The 17,411-nt window shown below is 48.8% G+C and overlaps 1 protein-coding gene across 3 annotated transcripts in view; it reads right to left on the bottom strand.

Moving 5' to 3' along the window:
- loxl4 (lysyl oxidase-like 4) overlaps positions 1–17,411 on the bottom strand; it is a 131,572-nt gene that overhangs the window by 52,098 nt on the left and 62,063 nt on the right. For all 3 annotated transcript variants that reach the window (XM_072557141.1, XM_072557142.1, XM_072557144.1), the window contains exons 6-7: positions 15,812–16,025; positions 10,852–11,035 (exon numbers count right to left, since the gene is read on the bottom strand). In XM_072557141.1, coding sequence (XP_072413242.1) covers positions 10,852–11,035; positions 15,812–16,025 — 398 coding nt within the window. The remainder of the gene's footprint in view (positions 1–10,851; positions 11,036–15,811; positions 16,026–17,411) is intronic.

Genomic DNA, 17,411 nt, shown 5'->3' with positions numbered 1-17,411 from the left:
AGGGTCTGTTTCTGTGCCCTACAACTCTATGACATGTTCAGTGTATTGCCAGGGCTTAAAGGTCGCATAGAGCTACAACTGGACACAGATATAAATGTGTCCTCAAATAAACACTGGCACCACAGACTGGGTTGCTACATACCAATGTAGCAAATTGTACTGACAGGCGTGTTGCTATGGCAATGACAGCCATTTATCCCAGCAATTATATATCTTGAAGGAATGCTATCCAATAAGCAAAACATTATACTTAAAAAACACCCACAGCCGTTTATTTGGAAAAGGTTCTAATTAACCCAATATAGATTATGGCTTTCAAATCAGCAGTTTTCTTTCAGATTGATGAGGTGTTGGGCCACATCATCAATTCCTGGAAAGTCAGACACTGTTCACTCCCGGCCAGCAATCGTAAAGAGGGTACAACGAGGTGACTTTTACACAGCGAGTTAGTCTGACCTGGAACACAGTGCATGAAAGGGCGATGGAAGCATCGACAATCAAAACTTCAGACTGGCGTTTATTCACTCACGGAATCATTGGCTGGACCAGCATTTGTCACCCAGCCCCCTGAACTGAATGGTTTGTTGGGTGGTTTCACAGGGCAGTTAAGAGTCAACCACATCGCTGTGGGTCTGGAGTCACATGGAGGCCAGACTAGGTAAGGGCAGCAGACTTCCTTACCCAAAGGGACATGAATTGTAGATACCATACCTGATTATATCTCATATGAGAAAGTGAGGACTGCTGATGCTGGAGATCAGAGCTGAAAATGTGTTGCTGGAAAAGCACAGCAGGTCAGGCAGCATCCGAGGAGCAGGAGAATCGACGTTTCGGGCATGAGCCCTTCTTCAGGAATGCTGCCTGAACTGCTGTGCTCTTCCAGCACCACTAATCCAGAATGAGGAAAGTGTGCCAAGCAGGCTAAGATAAAAGGTAGGGAGGAGGGGCGTTGGAAATGCAATAGGTGGAAGGAGGTTAAGGTGAGGGTGATAAGGTGAGCGTGTTAGGCTGGAGTGGGGGTGGGGGTGGAGAGGTCAGGATGAAGATTGTAGGTTAGGAAGGTGGTGCTGAGTTCGAGGGTTGGTACTGAGACAAGGTGGGGGGAGGGGAAATGAGGAAACCACCCCCCACCACATCGATGACTGTATCGGCGCTGCCTTGTGCTCCCACGAGGAGGTTGAACAGTTCATCCACTTTACTAACACCTTCCACCGCGACTTCAAATTTACCTGGACCGTCTCAAACTCCTCCCTCCCCTTCCTAGACCTCTCCATTTCTATCTCGGGTGACCGAATCAACATGGACATTTACTATAAACCGACCGACTCCCACAGTTACCCAGACTACACCTCCTCCCACCCTGCCCTCTGTAAAAACGCCATCCCATATTCCCAATTCCTTTGTCTCTGCCGCATCTGCTCCCAGGAGGACCAGTTCCAATACCGAACAACCCAGATGGCCTCCTTCTTCAAAGACCGCAATTTCCCCCCAGACGTGGTTGACGATGCTCTCCACCGCATCTCCTCCACTTCCCGCTCCTCCGCCCTTGAGCCCCGCCCCTCCAATCACCACCAGGACAGAACTCCACTGGCCCTCACCTACCACCCCACCAACCTCCAGATACATTGTATCATCCTTTGTCATTTCCGCCACCTCCAAATGGACCCCACCACCAGGGATATATTTCCCTCCCCTCCCCTATCAGCATTCCGAAAAAACCATTCCCTCTGTGACTCCCTCGTCAGGTCCACACCCCCCACCGACCCAACCTCCACTCCCGGCACCTTCCCCTGCAACCGCAAGAAATGCAAAACTTGCGCCCACACCTCCCCCCTTACTTCCCTCCAAGACCCCAAGGGATCCTTCCATATCTGCCACAAATTCAACTGCACCTCCACACACATCATTTACTGCATCCGCTGCACCCGATGTGGCCTCCTCTATATTAGGGAGACAGGCTGCCTACTTGCAGAACGTTTCAGAGAACACCTCTGGGACACCCGCACCAACGAACCCAACCACCCCGTAGCCCAACACTTCAACTCCCCTTCCCACTCCACCAAGGACATGCAGGTCCTTGGCCTCCTCCATCGCCAGACCATAGCAACACGACGGCTGGAGGCAGAGCGCCTCATCTTCCGCCTAGGAACCCTCCAACCACAAGGGATGAACTCAGATTTCTCCAGTTTCCTCATTTCCCCTACCCCCACCTTGTCTCAATCCCAACTCTCGAACTCAGCACCACCTTCCTAACCTGCAATCTTCTTCCTGACCTCTCCACCCCCACCCCAGCCTATCACCCTCACCTTAACCTCCTTCCACCTATCACATTTCCACCGCCCCTCCCCCAAGTCCCTCCTCCCTACCTTTTATCTTAGCCTGCTTGGCACACTCTCCTCATTCCTGAAGAAGGGCTCATGCCCGAAACGTTGATTCTCCTGTTCCTTGGATGCTGCCTGACCTGCTGCGCTTTTCCAGCAACACATTATCAGCTCTGATTATACCTCAGACTTGAAACTGAAATTGTCCCAGCTGCTGTGGTGGGGTTTGAACCCCTAACTGCAGAGCAGCAAGCTGGACCTCTGATACTAGTCCGGCGACACCAGTCCGCCCTCCCTGTCAATCATTGAAGGATAACGTTACAGAGAAGGAGGAGAGTGGGACAAAGCTCTGACAAAGAACCAGCTTTCCAAGACAATGGGCTTGTGTTGTATCACTTAATATTTCTCCTTCAATCCACATCAGAAATCATTGCCTGCTCATTGTCACATTACTGCTTGTTTCCTACATTATGGCAGTGGCTGAACTTCAAAGGTAAAAGAGGCCAATTCACCAGACACCAGAGAGCTGCTCTCTTACGAGCTAGGGATAACAGGCAGTAGGTTAACCTGGGAGGTGAAGGGAGAGTCCTCATGATAACCTTAGACAGGGCAGAAATGGTACCCAGGCTGTTGCTCGTCACTCTGCATTATAAACCAGCTTCTGGATTAGTGGTGCTGGAAGAGCACAGCAGTTCAGGCAACATCCAAGGAGCAGTGAAATCGATGTTTCGGGCAAAAGCCCTTCATCAGGAATAAAGGCGGTGAGCCTGAAGCGTGCAGGCTCACCGCCTTTATTCCTGATGAAGGGCTTTTGCCCGAAACGTCGATTTCGCTGCTCCTTGGATGCTGCCTGAACTGCTGTGCTCTTCCAGCACCACTAATCCAGAAGCTGGTTTCCAGCATCTGCAGCCATTGTTTTTACCCCATTATAAACCAGCTGCCGAGCCAACTGAGCTAACCAACTGTCAGAGTTATAAGGAGAGTTTGGGTGGTTTGAGTTACAAGATGATGTTCGGATAGGCTGGGACAATTCCCCCTGGAGCATAGGAGACAGAGGGACGACCTTACAGGGGTCTACAAAATCATGAGTGGCATTGATAAGGCAGATAGCCAACAGCTTTTCCCCAGGGGGGTCTCAAACTCGAGGGCATTGGTTTCAGGTGAGAAGGGAGAGATGCAAAAGGGTCCAGAGGGGTAATTCTTTCATACAGAGATGGTGAGTGTCTGGAACAGGCTGTCAAAGTAGTGTTAGAGGCATGTACAATTTTGTCATTTAAAAACCATTGAGGTATCTGGATGGGATAGGGATGGAGGGATATGGACCAAACACAGGCAAATGGGACTGGTTTAATTGTGAAAACTGGGTGGCATTAGCAAGTTAAGCCAAAGGGCCTGTTTCCATGCTGTAGATCTCTACGACTCTATAACTCCCCCACCCCCCTCTACAGTGTGGGTAAGGGAAATGCTACAGAAACACAAGGCATTTTTTAAAGGGGAGCAAAAGTACATGTATCTAGTTTGGTCATTGAGGGAATTGTAAAACTGAGACAGGGACAATAAAAACAGCAGAACTACCTTGACAGGTCAATGTAGCCATTCCCATTCCAGCACCCCCTTTGATGACATCACAACTTTGGGGTACACCTTGGCCCAGTGCATTATGGGGTGTGGCACTATGATAACCTCCACAAGGCCCATGGGGACTCACTAATAATCTCCACATGAAGCTCATTGAGTAGGAGTTCCCTTAGTAACAGGCAATGGCTTGCCTAGCTGGAACTTATCACCTGAACCCTTTATAAAGGAGACCCAGATGGCTTGCATTGCCCATAATGGGCTTTACTTGTAAATATTTGATTGGCTACACAGGTGATTTCTGGTGGTAGCTAATAGGAAATAAAAGTCCCGGTGATTTTTGTGATGGGACAGCCACTCAGTAGTGTGTAATAGCACAGGGATTGGACCCAGGGATGCATCTGCAGATTCTTTTGTTCTGGGATGGGACTAGTTTTGCACATCACAAGTACTGGCTGTATTTTGGGGTTCAACCACAAATGATGTTCCTTTCCCATCAAGCTTCCTGAGCGATTACTGAGTCCAGAGCACAAGCAGAACCACCCCCCCTTCCCCGCTGCACGGACCATGTTTTGAGTTTGTTAACTATGCAGTAAGGCCAGTGTTGGAGATGGTGCAAGCAGTCATGAGGGGACGTGGTGGTGTAGTGGTATTGTCACTGGGCCAGTGATCCAGCACCCCCCAGCTAATATTCTGGGATGTGAGTTCAAAGCCCACCATGTAGATACTGAAATCAAAATTCAATAAAAATCCAAGTTTAAAAACAAAACAAATCTAATGAAACTAGATGCCCTCTGTTGATTGTTGAAAAACCTGCCTCACTAGTGTCCTTGAGGGAAGTAAATCTCCTACCCTTGGGAATCGGTTTAGCTCAGTTGGTTGGATTGTCAGTTTACAGAGCAGTGTGATGCCAACGGCGTGGGTTCGATTCCTATCACCGGTGTGAGATTACCATAACCTTGAGGTTCTTTCTCAACCTCTTCCCTCACCTGAGGGTCTGCTGGCTGTCAAAGTAAACCACCACCACTCACCTCTCTCGAACGAGAGAGCAGCCCTATGGTCTGGTAAGACTTTAATGACACAGTACAGTCAACCTTACCTGGTCAGGCCTACCTATGACTCCAGATCCACAGTAAGATGGCTGACTCTTAACTTAGGAATGTGCAGTAAATGTTGGCATTGCCAGTGGTACCAACAGCCCATGAATAAATCTCATGACTGGAGTGGGGACTCCTGACTCAGTGGGCCCAGAGTGGGGACTGTTGCATAAGTCCTGGAGTCGTGTTTGGAGCCCAGGGTCATGAAGATGAACTCTATCTCAGTACTTTTCCTAATTCTTTTGTATCTCAAAATGGTGCCAGATTGTGGCGACTGAACAATTTTCACTGTATCTCCCTTGATATATGTGACAATAAATCATTCATCCAATGCTCGAGAAACCAAAAATATGTCCCAATCCCCAGAAAAACATTTCTCAAACGTCCAACAAGTAGTTTTTAAAAAGAACACCACAGAGTTTCCCACCCTAGCCAGACAAATAGGTTTCCAATTCACTATTTGATCTCACTATTTTTACATGTAAACAGCAAACACAGGGAATGGAGGAGCAGGAGTGGGCCATTCTGCCTCTCCGGCCTGTTCAGCCATTCAATATAATCTTATTTCTCCTGATGGTTCTCAGGGTCCCTGCCTACCCCTGATAACCATTCACCTCAGCCTGAAAATACTCAGAGAGTCTGTATCCAGAGGAAGCCTTTTTGAGGAAGGGAACTCTACAAAGGTTCAGGATACCTGCATGAGAAGAAAAATCTTATCTCTGTGTTAAATGGGCCATCCCTTGTTTTTACAAAGCCATCCCGAGTTCTAGACACTCCCTAAATTCAAACTAAAGCCCGCCATTTCTCTTTGCCTTAGATCACAGTAAAGGCAGTGTGGGTGAATGCTTCAGAACAGTGTATGTTATGCACAGCTAGAAGGATTGCCCCACAAAGGGGTATCAGCAGCAACATCAGAGACAGAGTGAAGGGGTAAGGCTTTGAGGGTCTTTTGCACTGGATCCCAGATGGAGAGAGCGCTGCATTGTCAGAGTCTTTCAACCCAGGCCCTGGCTGCCCTCTGACAGACTCGTTAACTATCCGAGATACCATTTTGACGAAATGTGGAAGAGGTTGTCCTAGTGTCCTGAACAGTATTTATTCGGAAAGATGTTGTGAAACTTGAAAGGGTTCAGAAAAGATTCACAAGGATGTTGCCAGGGTTGGAGGGTTTGAACCACAGGGAAAAGGCTGAATAGTCTGGAGTCGTTTTCCCTGGAGCACCGGAGGCTGAGGGGTGACCTTATAGAGGTTTATAAAATCATGAGGGGCACGGATAGGGGGAATAGACATGGTATTTTCCCTGGGTTGGTGGAGTCCAAAACTAGAGGGCATAGGTTTAGGGTGAGGGGAAAAGATATAAAAGGGACTAAGGGGCAAAACTTTCACACAGTGGGTGATGAGCTGCCAGAGGAAGTAGTGGAGGCTGGTACAATTGCAACATTTAAAAAGCAGTTGGATGGGTATATAAATAGGAAGGGTTTGGAGGGATATGGGCCAAGTGTTGGCAAATGGGACTAGATTGATTTAGGATAACTGGTCGGCCTGGACGAGTTGGACCGAAGGGTCTGTTTCTGTGCTGTACATCTCTGTGACTCTATAATTAATGTCATTTAAATAAAAACAACAATCCCATTGCTTATATTTAGAATGCAGGAAGATGTCGGAGAGCCAGAAACCACAATGATTTCTGTTGACTTCACCCACCCAAATACTTTAACGACTATCTATTCAGGGACTGATGTTTTCTCTCCTCTCATAGTCTGGGTGCCTGGTGAGGCCAATCCCACATGAGAGGGCTTGACTCTGAACTGCTCACTGAAATCACCCAGCAATTCCCCTTCCTTCGCAAACTTTCTCTGGGCAACCGAGCCATTATTGCCAATCCTGCTTTCCAATGCCCACTTCCTCCTGAACAAAAATAAAGAAAAATATACAAAAAGCACGAGACGTCAGCATGAAAAATCAGGTCTGACTGCCCGGTGTATCTCTGTCACACCAACCCATATACTCAGTGTAGCACTTCACATCGAGATACCCAAGGTCACACCAACTCTCTGAAGAGTATCCCACCCAGACCCACCCCACCCCTGTAACTCTGCATTTCCAGTGGCTAACCCACACACCCCTGGACACTATGGGTAATTTAGCACACCCAGACCACCTAAGCCACATATCTTTCTATTGTGGGAGGAAACCGGGGCACCCGGAGGAAACCCATGGAGACATGGGAGAATGTGCAAACTCCACATAGACAGTTGCCTGAGGCTGGAATCGAACCCAGGTCCCTAGCAGCAGTGCTAACCACTGAGCCATATGCACCCGCCTTCTGCCACCACCCATCCAGCAGTTATGTCCAATTCTTGGTAGCCATGACAACGCAGTGTCTTACTGGCCACAATCCAGCATGCAATGTTAATAACTTCACTCAGGAACAGTACCTCATAGAGTCATCGTGATGTACAGCATGGAAACTGACCCTTCGTCCATGCTGATCAGATATCCTAACCCAATCATGTCCCGTTTTCCAGCACTTGGCCTATAACCCTCCAACCCTTCCTATTCATATACCCATCCAGATGCTGTGATTGTACCAGCCTCCACCACTTCCTCTAGCAGCGCATTCCATACATGTATCACCCTCTACGTGAAAAAGTTACCCCTTTGGTCCCTTTTATATCTTTCCCCTCTCACCCTAAACCTATGCCCTCTAGTTCTGGACTCTCCCACCCCAGAGAAAAGATTTTGTCTATTTATCCTATCCATGTCCGTCATGTCTTTATAAACTTCTATGAGGTCACCCCTCAGCCTTCGCGTACGTGGGCAAGTGGAGTAAATTATGAGATTGAAAACAGAAATCTAATCTAAAACAGAAATTACTGGCTGTGGGAAGAAAGCAGAGTTAACATTTCAGGTCCAGTGACTCTTCATCAGAACGGTTTTGACACGACAAGTTGACTCTGCTTTCTCTCTCCACTGACACTGCAAGACCTGCTGAGTTTCTCCAGTAATGTCTCAATTTGTTTCAGATCTCCAGCATCACAGTTCTTTGTTTTAATAATGTTGTAAGATTACTGTTTATGGGATCTTACTGTGTGCAAATTGGCTGCCACCTTTCCGCCTTCACAACAGCATATTGAGACACGCCAAACTGGACACAATCACGGGTCCAGATGCTGCTCCTGGCCTGGACGTCTAGTGCCCTCACACCACTCCCCCCTCCCCCCACCCCAGCCCCCTTCTCACTCTGTACCCTGACCCAGGAACACTAACACCCCCCACTAACCCCCTACCCCGCCCACTTCCTCACCCTGTACTCTGTTCCCGAACACTGTAGCAACCCCCACCCCAACCCCCTTCCCAACCTGTCCCCTGACCCAGGAACACTGTACCCCTACCCAAACCCTTCTTCGCCCTGTCCCCTGACCCAGGAACAACACCCACGCCCCCTCTAATAATCTAACCCTGACATATTGCCCTGTCCCAGACCCTGACTGTTCTCGAGCATCCTAAGGACATGGCAGGTGCTATATAAATAGAATTCTTTCTTTCCTTCTCATTCTCCCTCCATTCTCTGCTCTTCTCAAGGTGAGAGAGCAGGGAGTAATCAAAACAGTGATGAACTCTTCTGGAACCATCTGTGACCTTCGAGGAGGTCGAGCCTGCCCTCTTCGCTCAACGTCTCTCCGCTCTCGTCCAGCCCCATTGGGACAGCATTCCAGACGTTTCCTTTTGGATCTATCTAATCTGCCACTCACACCTTTGCCCCCTCTCGATTTCACCATCTCAACACACTCCTGGCTTGGCACCCACTTTCTATCGTCTGTAAACTGAGGGCACTCTGATGCCCCGTATCTTACTTTGTCCAACTCCCGTTCACCTTTCACATCTGAACAACATTAGCTCTCAGTCAAGCGACGTCATGATCTTGCCGCATGGTGGCTCAGTGGTTAGCACTGCAGCCTCACAGTGCCAGGGTTCCAGGTTCAATTCCAACCTCGGGCAGCTGTCTGTGTGGAGTTTGCACATTGTCTGCGTGGGTTTCCTCTTTCTCCGGTTTCCTCCCACAGTCTAAAGATGTGCAGGTTAGGTGAATTGGCCGTGCTAAATTGCCCATTGTGCTCGGTGCTAGTCAGAGGGGCATGCAGCTGGGTGGTTTTCTCTTCAGAGGGTCGGTGTGGACTGGTTGGGCCGAAGGGCCTGTTTCCGCACTGTAGGGAATTTAATCAATTTCCATCTTGTTTTCAAATCCCTCCATGGTGCCGTCCCCTCCTTATCTCTGTACACCCTCCAGCCTTACAACCCTGTGAGATAAGTGCACTTCTTGCATTCCCACCTCATGGGCTTTCTTGCTTCTAATCTTTGGTCAGTGATCCCCACGCCTTCAACCTCCTCACCCCTACGCTCTGGACTTCTCTCCTTACAGCTCTCCAGTTCTCCATCTCACTAACCCCATGAATTCAAAACTTAAAACAGAGCCACACAGCACGGAAACAGACCCTTCAGTCCAACTCGACCATGCCGACCAGATACTCTAAATGAATCTTGTCCGATTTGACAGCACCTGGCTCATATCCATGCAAACCCTTCCTATTCACACACCCATCCAGATGCCTTTTAAATGCTGTAATTGTACCAGCCTCCACCACCTCCTCTGACAGCTCATTCCATGCACACACCACCCTCTGCGTGAAAAAGTTGCCCTTTAGATTTTAAATCTTTCCCCTCTCACCCTAAACCTAAGCCCTCTAGTTCTGGACTCCCCCACCCCAGGGAAAAGACCTTGTCTGTTTATCCTATCCATGCCCCTCATGATTTTATAAACCTCTATAAGGTCACCCCTCAGCCTCCGACGCTCCAGGGAAAACAGCCCCAGTGCATTCATCCTCTCTTTATAACTCAAACCCTCCAGTCTCAGTAATATCCTTGGAAGTTTTTTCTGCACCCTCACCAGTTTAACAGCATCCTTCCTAAAGCAGAGTGATTCGCGTCTTATGAGGCAATATTAGGGACCAAAAACATTTCTGGAAGAAGATCTTAACGAAGAGGGAGAAAGAGTGAGACATTGAGCAGAGGGCAGGGCAGCATGGGCAGCTCTGTCATTGAGCTAGTACCACAATGATGGGCTGGATGGCCTCCTTTTGCAATGCACCTTATAAGTTTATAAGATATAGGAGCAGAATTAGACCATCAGGTCTGCTCTGCCATTCGATCATGCCTCCATATCCCATCAACCCATTACCAATTAAAAATCTAACTCCTCCTTAAATTTACTCACTATCCCAGCATGCATCACACTTTGGCACAGCAAATTCCACAGATTCACAACCCTTTGGGAGATGCAGTTTCTCCTCAACTCTGTTTTAAATTTGCTACCCTTTATCCTAAGACTATGACCTCTCGTCCTAGGAAGCATTCACTTTTTGTCTATTTTATCCACACCTTTTAATCATCTTGAATACTTCCATTTGATCTCCCCTCGTTCTTTTAAATTCCAGAGAGTACAGCCTAAACTGTTCAATCACTCTTCATACAACAAACCCCTCATCTCTGGGATGAATCCAGTGAACCTCCTCTGAACTGCCTCCAATGCCACAACACCTTTCCCAAAACTGTGCACAATACCCCAGGTACGGGGTCACCAATACCTTGTATAGTCGCAACAGTACTTCCTTATATTTCTATCTCAGATGGTCATAGGTAATGGAAAAACAGCCCAGGTTGGGGATGGGGGGGGAGGGGTGGGGGTGGTTAGTGGTGATCTGAACCAAGGGGGAGAGTAGTAAACTGAGAATGTCACTGGGGTGGGAGGCAAAGTCGGAATGTGGGCTTTGATCCGCGTTTCGCCGGGTGACACTGACCTTGCCCGAGCCGAGCTCCAGGAAGCGCCTCCCTGGCGGAGCCGTAACCCAACTCACGGCACACGACGCTGGCTGACAGAAGGTTCCATCGGTCATCGCAGACTGTTCCCCATTTGCCATTCTTCAGGACTTCCACTCTCCCTTCGCCCGTCTGCGCTCCGCCCTTTAGCCGAACCAGGGGTTGCTGTGAGACAAACAGAGGTTAAACACAAATTATTAAAAGAAAATACTCACTGTCAGCTCAAACAGCATCAGCGCCTCCTTCAGTTTCGTAGAATCCACACAGAATAGAATAGAACAGAATCCCTACTGTGTGGAAACAGGCCCTTCGGCCCAACAAGTCCACACCGACCCTCAGAAGAGTAACTCACCCAAATCCCATCCCTGCCCTATTACTCTACACTTACTCCTGACTAATGCTCCTGACCTACACATCCCTGAACACACTGGGCAATTTAGCATGGTCAGTTCATCCTAACCTTGAGAGTGTGGTGCTGGAAAAGCACAGCAGGCCAGGCAGCATCCGAGGAGCAGGAGAATCGACATTTCCGACATAGGCCCTTCATCAGGAATGAGGCTTGTGGGCCAAGGGGCTGAGAGATAAATGGGAGGGGGGTAGGGCTGGGGGGAAGGTGGCTGGGAATGCGATAGGTAGATAAAGGTAGGGTTGAAGGTGATAGGTCAGAGAGGAGGGTGGAGAGGATAGATGGGAAAGATGATGGACAGGTCAAGAGGGTCCCTGACGCTGTGAGGCAGCAGTGTCAACCACTGAGCCACCATATCATCTTTCCCATCTTCGCCCCACCTTTGTCTACCTATCATATTCCCAGCTACCTTCCCCCCAACCCCACCCCCACCCCCACCCCCACTCCCTCCCATTTATCTCTCAGCCCCCCAGCCCACAAGCCTCATTCCTGACAAAGAGCTTATGCCCGAAACGTCGATTCTCCTGCTCCTCGGATGCTGCCTGACCTGCTGTGCTTTTCCAGCTCCACACTCTCGACTCTGATCTCCAGCATCTGCAGTCCTCACTTTCTCCCAATTCACCCTGACCTGCACATCTTTGGATTGTGAGAGGAAACCCACGCGAACACGGGGAGAAGGTACAAACTCCACACAGACAGTCACCTGAGGCTGGAATCGAACCCGAGTCCCTGCCACTGTGAGGCAGCAGTGCGAACCACAGAGTCATCGTATCGCCCAGTGTGAAAGCAGCCCATACCAACCCACCCAATACCCTATAACCCTGCATTTCCCATGGCCAATTCACCCGGCCTGCACATCTTTGGATTGTTGGAGGAAACCGGAGCACCTGGAGGAAACCCATGCAGACACAGGGAGACTGTGCAAACTCCACACAGTCACCTAAGGCTAGTATCGAACCTGGGTCCATGGTGCTGTGAGGCAGCCGTGCTAACCACTGAGCCACCCAGTGAAATATACATTTCAATGGAATATATCTTGTCAGATGCTGTATTTCCATGGCACTTCCTGCCTCTGGCTGTCCAAAGCACTTTACAGACAATGAAGCTTTCTGATGTGTATTGGCTGCTGTGATGCTGGATATATGCAGCTATTTTGAACAGAGCAAGATCTCACAAAAAAACATGACAACACCCAGATAATTGTTTTTTTCTGATGTTGGTTGAGAAATGAATATTAGCCAGGTCACCACCGGGGTTTATGTTTGGATGGATCTTTTACCCACTTGAGAGAAACGTCACATCTGAAAAGCAGCCCCTCCAACCCCTCAGTGACAGCCTGGAATTGTGTCCCTGGAGTGGGACTCAAATACACAGTCCTTCCAATCAGAAGTGAGACACTTGTAACCTCATAAACTGTTAAAATGGGGATAAGAATTGCCAGCATCAATGTGCGTAGCATCAAATCGGCTACGTGATGTGTTTCTACAATGGCCTTCCTGGCCAACGTTTAAGCCGAAGTCCTGTTTCTGCAGGAGTGTGGAATCCCCCACCTCAGCAGCTACAGGAGATGGTCGAGCTTGTGGGCCCATGGGCCGTCAGTTTGTCGGGGGGCAACGATAGCCGCGCCTCTGGCCTGGGTATCCTGTTGCCAGTGGGTACCTCCTGGTTCTCACTGGGTGGAGGGTGGACTTCGGGGGGTCCGTTGTTTCCTGGTTGGGAGGAAATGCCCTCCTCTTTACCGACGGCGTGTTCTGTCGTCTAAGACCTCCGTGATAGAGGACAGGAATGACTGGGAGGCTGCGTTGTCGGTCGGCTTCGCGTCATACAGACTGACATAGAAGGATTTACTGATCCTCATGACGTCAGCCTGAGATGATGTTACCGAGCCATCTTCTTCCTTCAGGCTGCTGAGCACAGAGCTCTCTTTGTGCACCTTCTGGAAGAAGAAACGTGAGCACGTCTCGTCCTGCTCCACCGAGCGGACCCTGGAGCGGAAGATTATCTTGAGGCTTCTGAGGCAAAGAGCGACACTTGCTGGCCCTTCACCTCCTTGAGGTCCTCCGTGACATCGACCCCCATCGTCTGCAGCAGGAGCAGGGTGTGCATACTTTCCTGGAGCAGGGTCAGATTTCCCCACCTCTCTCTCGCCTCCTGAACACCTTTGAGGATGAAGAACCTCTTGATGTTCCCTTTTACTGTTTCCCACCAGGTTATAGTGATGGGGGAGGTGAGTGGGATGCTCTTCGGATGGGCCCAATGACCTGCTTTCTGTAGAGACTCTAAGGCAGAGGGAAATCACCTCTCGGCAATGTTGACTTCCAGCTGCTAGTTAGTGATAAGAGCTGCCAAGAAGTAACAGGAGATAATTGGCCAAAGAACAAACCTGTCTCGTATTGCTGGAGACATTACAAAATGAACTCCTGCCCAAAGTGAGTTGAACCCAAACTCCAGGAGATCACAAGCAGCACTTGGGCCAAGTTCCTTATGATGTGAAATCCAATGCCTTTCGACTGGATGTTATTTATAAATGTGTTTCTTTAAATACAGGAGCAATTTTTGGCTGGTTTAATTACATGTGGGTAGATGACAGCCTGTGCTTCAGGCGTGTGACTGTGCACGTTCACACAGTCTCCACGCAAGCAACTCCCCACCCTCGCACAGATGTCGGAGGCATCCCCCCAACATTGGCTAGTCGGACAGGGAAGTGTGCCCTGTTTCCTTTCTCGGTTTGCAATGCCGCTTTGGGAAGAAGAGCTGGGATGGCTTCCAGAGTTGGGGATGTAATGAGCAGCGGGCGTTAGATTGAGAGTGCAGAACAAAAGGGGCAGCAAGTCTGAAATCCAATGTGACGGCAGGTGAAAGAAAGGGAAAACAACATTATTTGTGGGCAGGACTTTCTATTTGGAGCTGGGTGCTGATATCGGGTTCAGATGTGGGTCACAGTCTCACATTGTCTGCTCCACATTATCCTATTCATATTCCTGGCAAGCTCCCAAAGCCATTCAGTCACTCTTTAGCAATGGAGGGAGTTACAGCCCACCCTGCTGGCAAGAGAGAGGGTGGAGGAGGACACCTCCAGCTTGAAGTACCCATACGAACATACAGATGAACCCAGTTCTGGGGATCCTGGTTCAAATCCCACCACGGCAGATGGTGAAATGTGAATTCAACAAATAAAATCTGAAATTAAGAGCTTGATGACGACCAGGAATCCATTGTCAGAAAAAACCATCTGGTTCATTAATGTCCTTTAGGGAAGGAAGCTGCCATCCTATCCTGGTCTGGGCCTACAAGTGACTCCAGGCCCACAGCAATGGGGTTGACACTTAACTACCCTCTCAGAGAAAGTGAGGGCTGCAGATGCTGGAGATCAGAGTGCAGAGTGTGGTGCTGGAAAAGCACAGCAGGTCAGGCAGCATCCGAGGAGCAGGAGAATCGTCATTTCGGGCATAAGCCCTTCATCAGGAAATTCCTGATAAAGGGCTTACACCCAAAATGTTGATTCTCCTGCTCCTTGGATGCTGCCTGACTGGCTGTGCTTTTCCAGCACCACACTCTCGACTCTTAACTACCCTCTGGGCAATTAAGGATGGACAATAAATGCTGGCCTAGCCAGTGATGCCCTCATCCTGTGAATAAATAAAAGAAAACTTCCATATGAGGGACAGGGTGAGGCCACTCTGCCCCTCCAGCCTGCTCTCCATTCAATAAGATCATGATCTGACTGGGACATCAACTCCACATTCCTGCTAACTGCTGATAACCTTTCACCCCCTCGAATAACTAGAATCTACTTACCGCCCCCTTAAATATTTTCAAAGACTCTGCTTCCACTGACCTGGAGGGTTGAGAGTCTTTGGAAAACTCTTATTCATGATAAAACATTTCTCATCGTCTCTGTCTCAAACAGATAATTCCTGAGTTTGAAAGAATCACCTCTGGTTCTAGATCCTACAACGGGAGGGAGCACTCTCTCCCCATCTATCCCTGTCATGACTCCTCTGTTTGTCTGGGGCAAGTCTCCTTTTAACCTTTTAAACCCTGTCCAACCCACTCACTATTAATCCAGTCAAGCTTCTCTGAACTGATTCTGACGCATTAACACTGGGGAGGCAATGCCCTTATGGTATTATCACTAGACTATTAATCTGGAGATCCAGGAAATATTCTGGGGACCTGAGTTTGAATCCCACCATGGCAGAAGGTGGATTTGAATTTAATAAAGTATCTGTCTGTGTGGAGCTTGCACATTCTCCCCGTGTCTGAGTGGGTTTCCTCCGGGTGCTCCAGTTTCTGCTCACAGTCTAAAGATGAGCAGGTTTGGTGAATTGGCCATGCTACATCGCCATAGTGTTCAGGGATGTGCAGGCTAAGTGAGTTAGCCGTGTGCAGGTAGGGGGTGGGTCCAGATGGGATGCCCTTCAGAGGGTCAGTGTGAACCCAAAGGGCTGAATGGCCTGCTTCCACACTGTAGGGACTCTGTTGTATGATCTGTCAGTGACCCGTTCATTCAGCTCATGGCTTTCCTGGTATACCTCAGCCTGATAGGCCTTCCGGAAGCGATTCCCAGTGCCCTGTGTGAAGGCAGGTCCTGCCACACAGCTGATCACTGCGTGCATGCCATTCTCACAGGGATGCACTTTCTTCCCAGCCAATACCCGGATGGTGCACTTGGAGAGATGGGATTCATTGCCACTGCACGACACCTTGTGGATCCAGAAGCTCTTCTTCCTGATGGCTGAAGACAGCCTGTCGAAGATAAAATAGAGACTGAGGATGACAAATTCAGTCGCCACTTTCTGCGACTCCATTACACTGCCCATCTGACGGACTGCATCCATCTTTATTCTGAGCCAGCCACCCATGTGTGTTTCCAAAATGGTGCTAACCATTTGTTACCTCAACACTGGAACTTTAAACTCCTTAAACTGGATTAATCCAGTTTAGTGTTCCCCTTGATTTCACTGGATTCCATCCAGAGATTCTTGTAACGGGACACACTCTGGTTCCAAGCAAACATTAAAATGTTACAGGCTCTCCTATCAATGGTGAGAGAGTGTTTAACTCGCCCTCCTACAAAGCACACCCCCATTCCTGGGACCTTTCACCAATCACCACGGTGTCGAGGTGATAGCTCAAGTCCTGCACAGTGTTGATTGCTCAAAATAATAGGGGCTTGCTTCTGTATCTTGATTGGGAACCCCCTTTCCCCCACTAGGCAGAACACCAAGTCAAGGCAACGTTGTGTATCTGGTCAGGGTCAAGGTCAGCATTGTGGGAGTGGGCTGCTACCATTCAGTTCTCCGTGTCTACAAGTAAAAGCCTTTCAGCGGGCATCCCGATCATCCAGCTGAGCGAGGCTGAGACTGAGAGATTTTTAATCAAGAAGGGAATCGGGGGATATGGGGAAAAGGCAGGAAAGTGGAGATGAGGATTATCAGATCAGTGAAGCAGACTTGATGGGCTGAATGGCCTACTTCCGCTTCCCTGTCTCACAGGTGTGGACAGGATTGGGGAACATAATGTGACGTGTACGTAAAATATATGTAATATATAGGACCAGCAAGGTTACCAAGCAGAAGTTAAAGATTAAAATTTCAGGGCAGTACTATGAGCAAATCCCAAGAGGAAAATGAAAAAAGCACTGGCATTTTTTTGATTTTAAATGCTTCCAAGTTTTGAATTTAAAAATGCAAAGGGGTTGGCTATCTATCTGTCAAGAATAATCCAATTTTGGTTTACTTGTTGTTGAGAACAATAACAGCATTTATTGCTCAGCTCCATGGTCTCCCCTCGAGGAGGGGGGTGGACAGCTCCCTTCTTTAACTACTGCAGTGATTAGGAGGTAAGGGCACCCACAGTGTTGCGAGTGAGAAGGTTCCAGAATTATGATCCTGTGACACTGTGGGAAGAGCAATGTAGTTTCAAGTCTGGATAGAGTGGACATGGAGAAGATGTTTCCAATGGTAGGAGAGACTTCTTCAGCCAGAGAGGGGTGAATTTGTGCAATTCACTGTCACAGAAGGCTGTGGAGGCCAGGTCATTGAGTGTAGTTAAGACAGAGATAGGTAGGTTCTTGATTATTAAAGAGATCTAGGGTTACGGGGAGAAAGTGGGAGAGTGGGGTTGAGAAAC

The sequence above is a fragment of the Chiloscyllium punctatum genome, chromosome 38 (assembly GCF_047496795.1).
Source record: "Chiloscyllium punctatum isolate Juve2018m chromosome 38, sChiPun1.3, whole genome shotgun sequence".
Classification (NCBI taxonomy): Eukaryota; Metazoa; Chordata; class Chondrichthyes; order Orectolobiformes; family Hemiscylliidae; genus Chiloscyllium; species Chiloscyllium punctatum.
The sequence above is the reverse complement of the archived record's forward strand: the minus strand, read 5'-3'. Positions and strand labels throughout refer to the sequence as shown.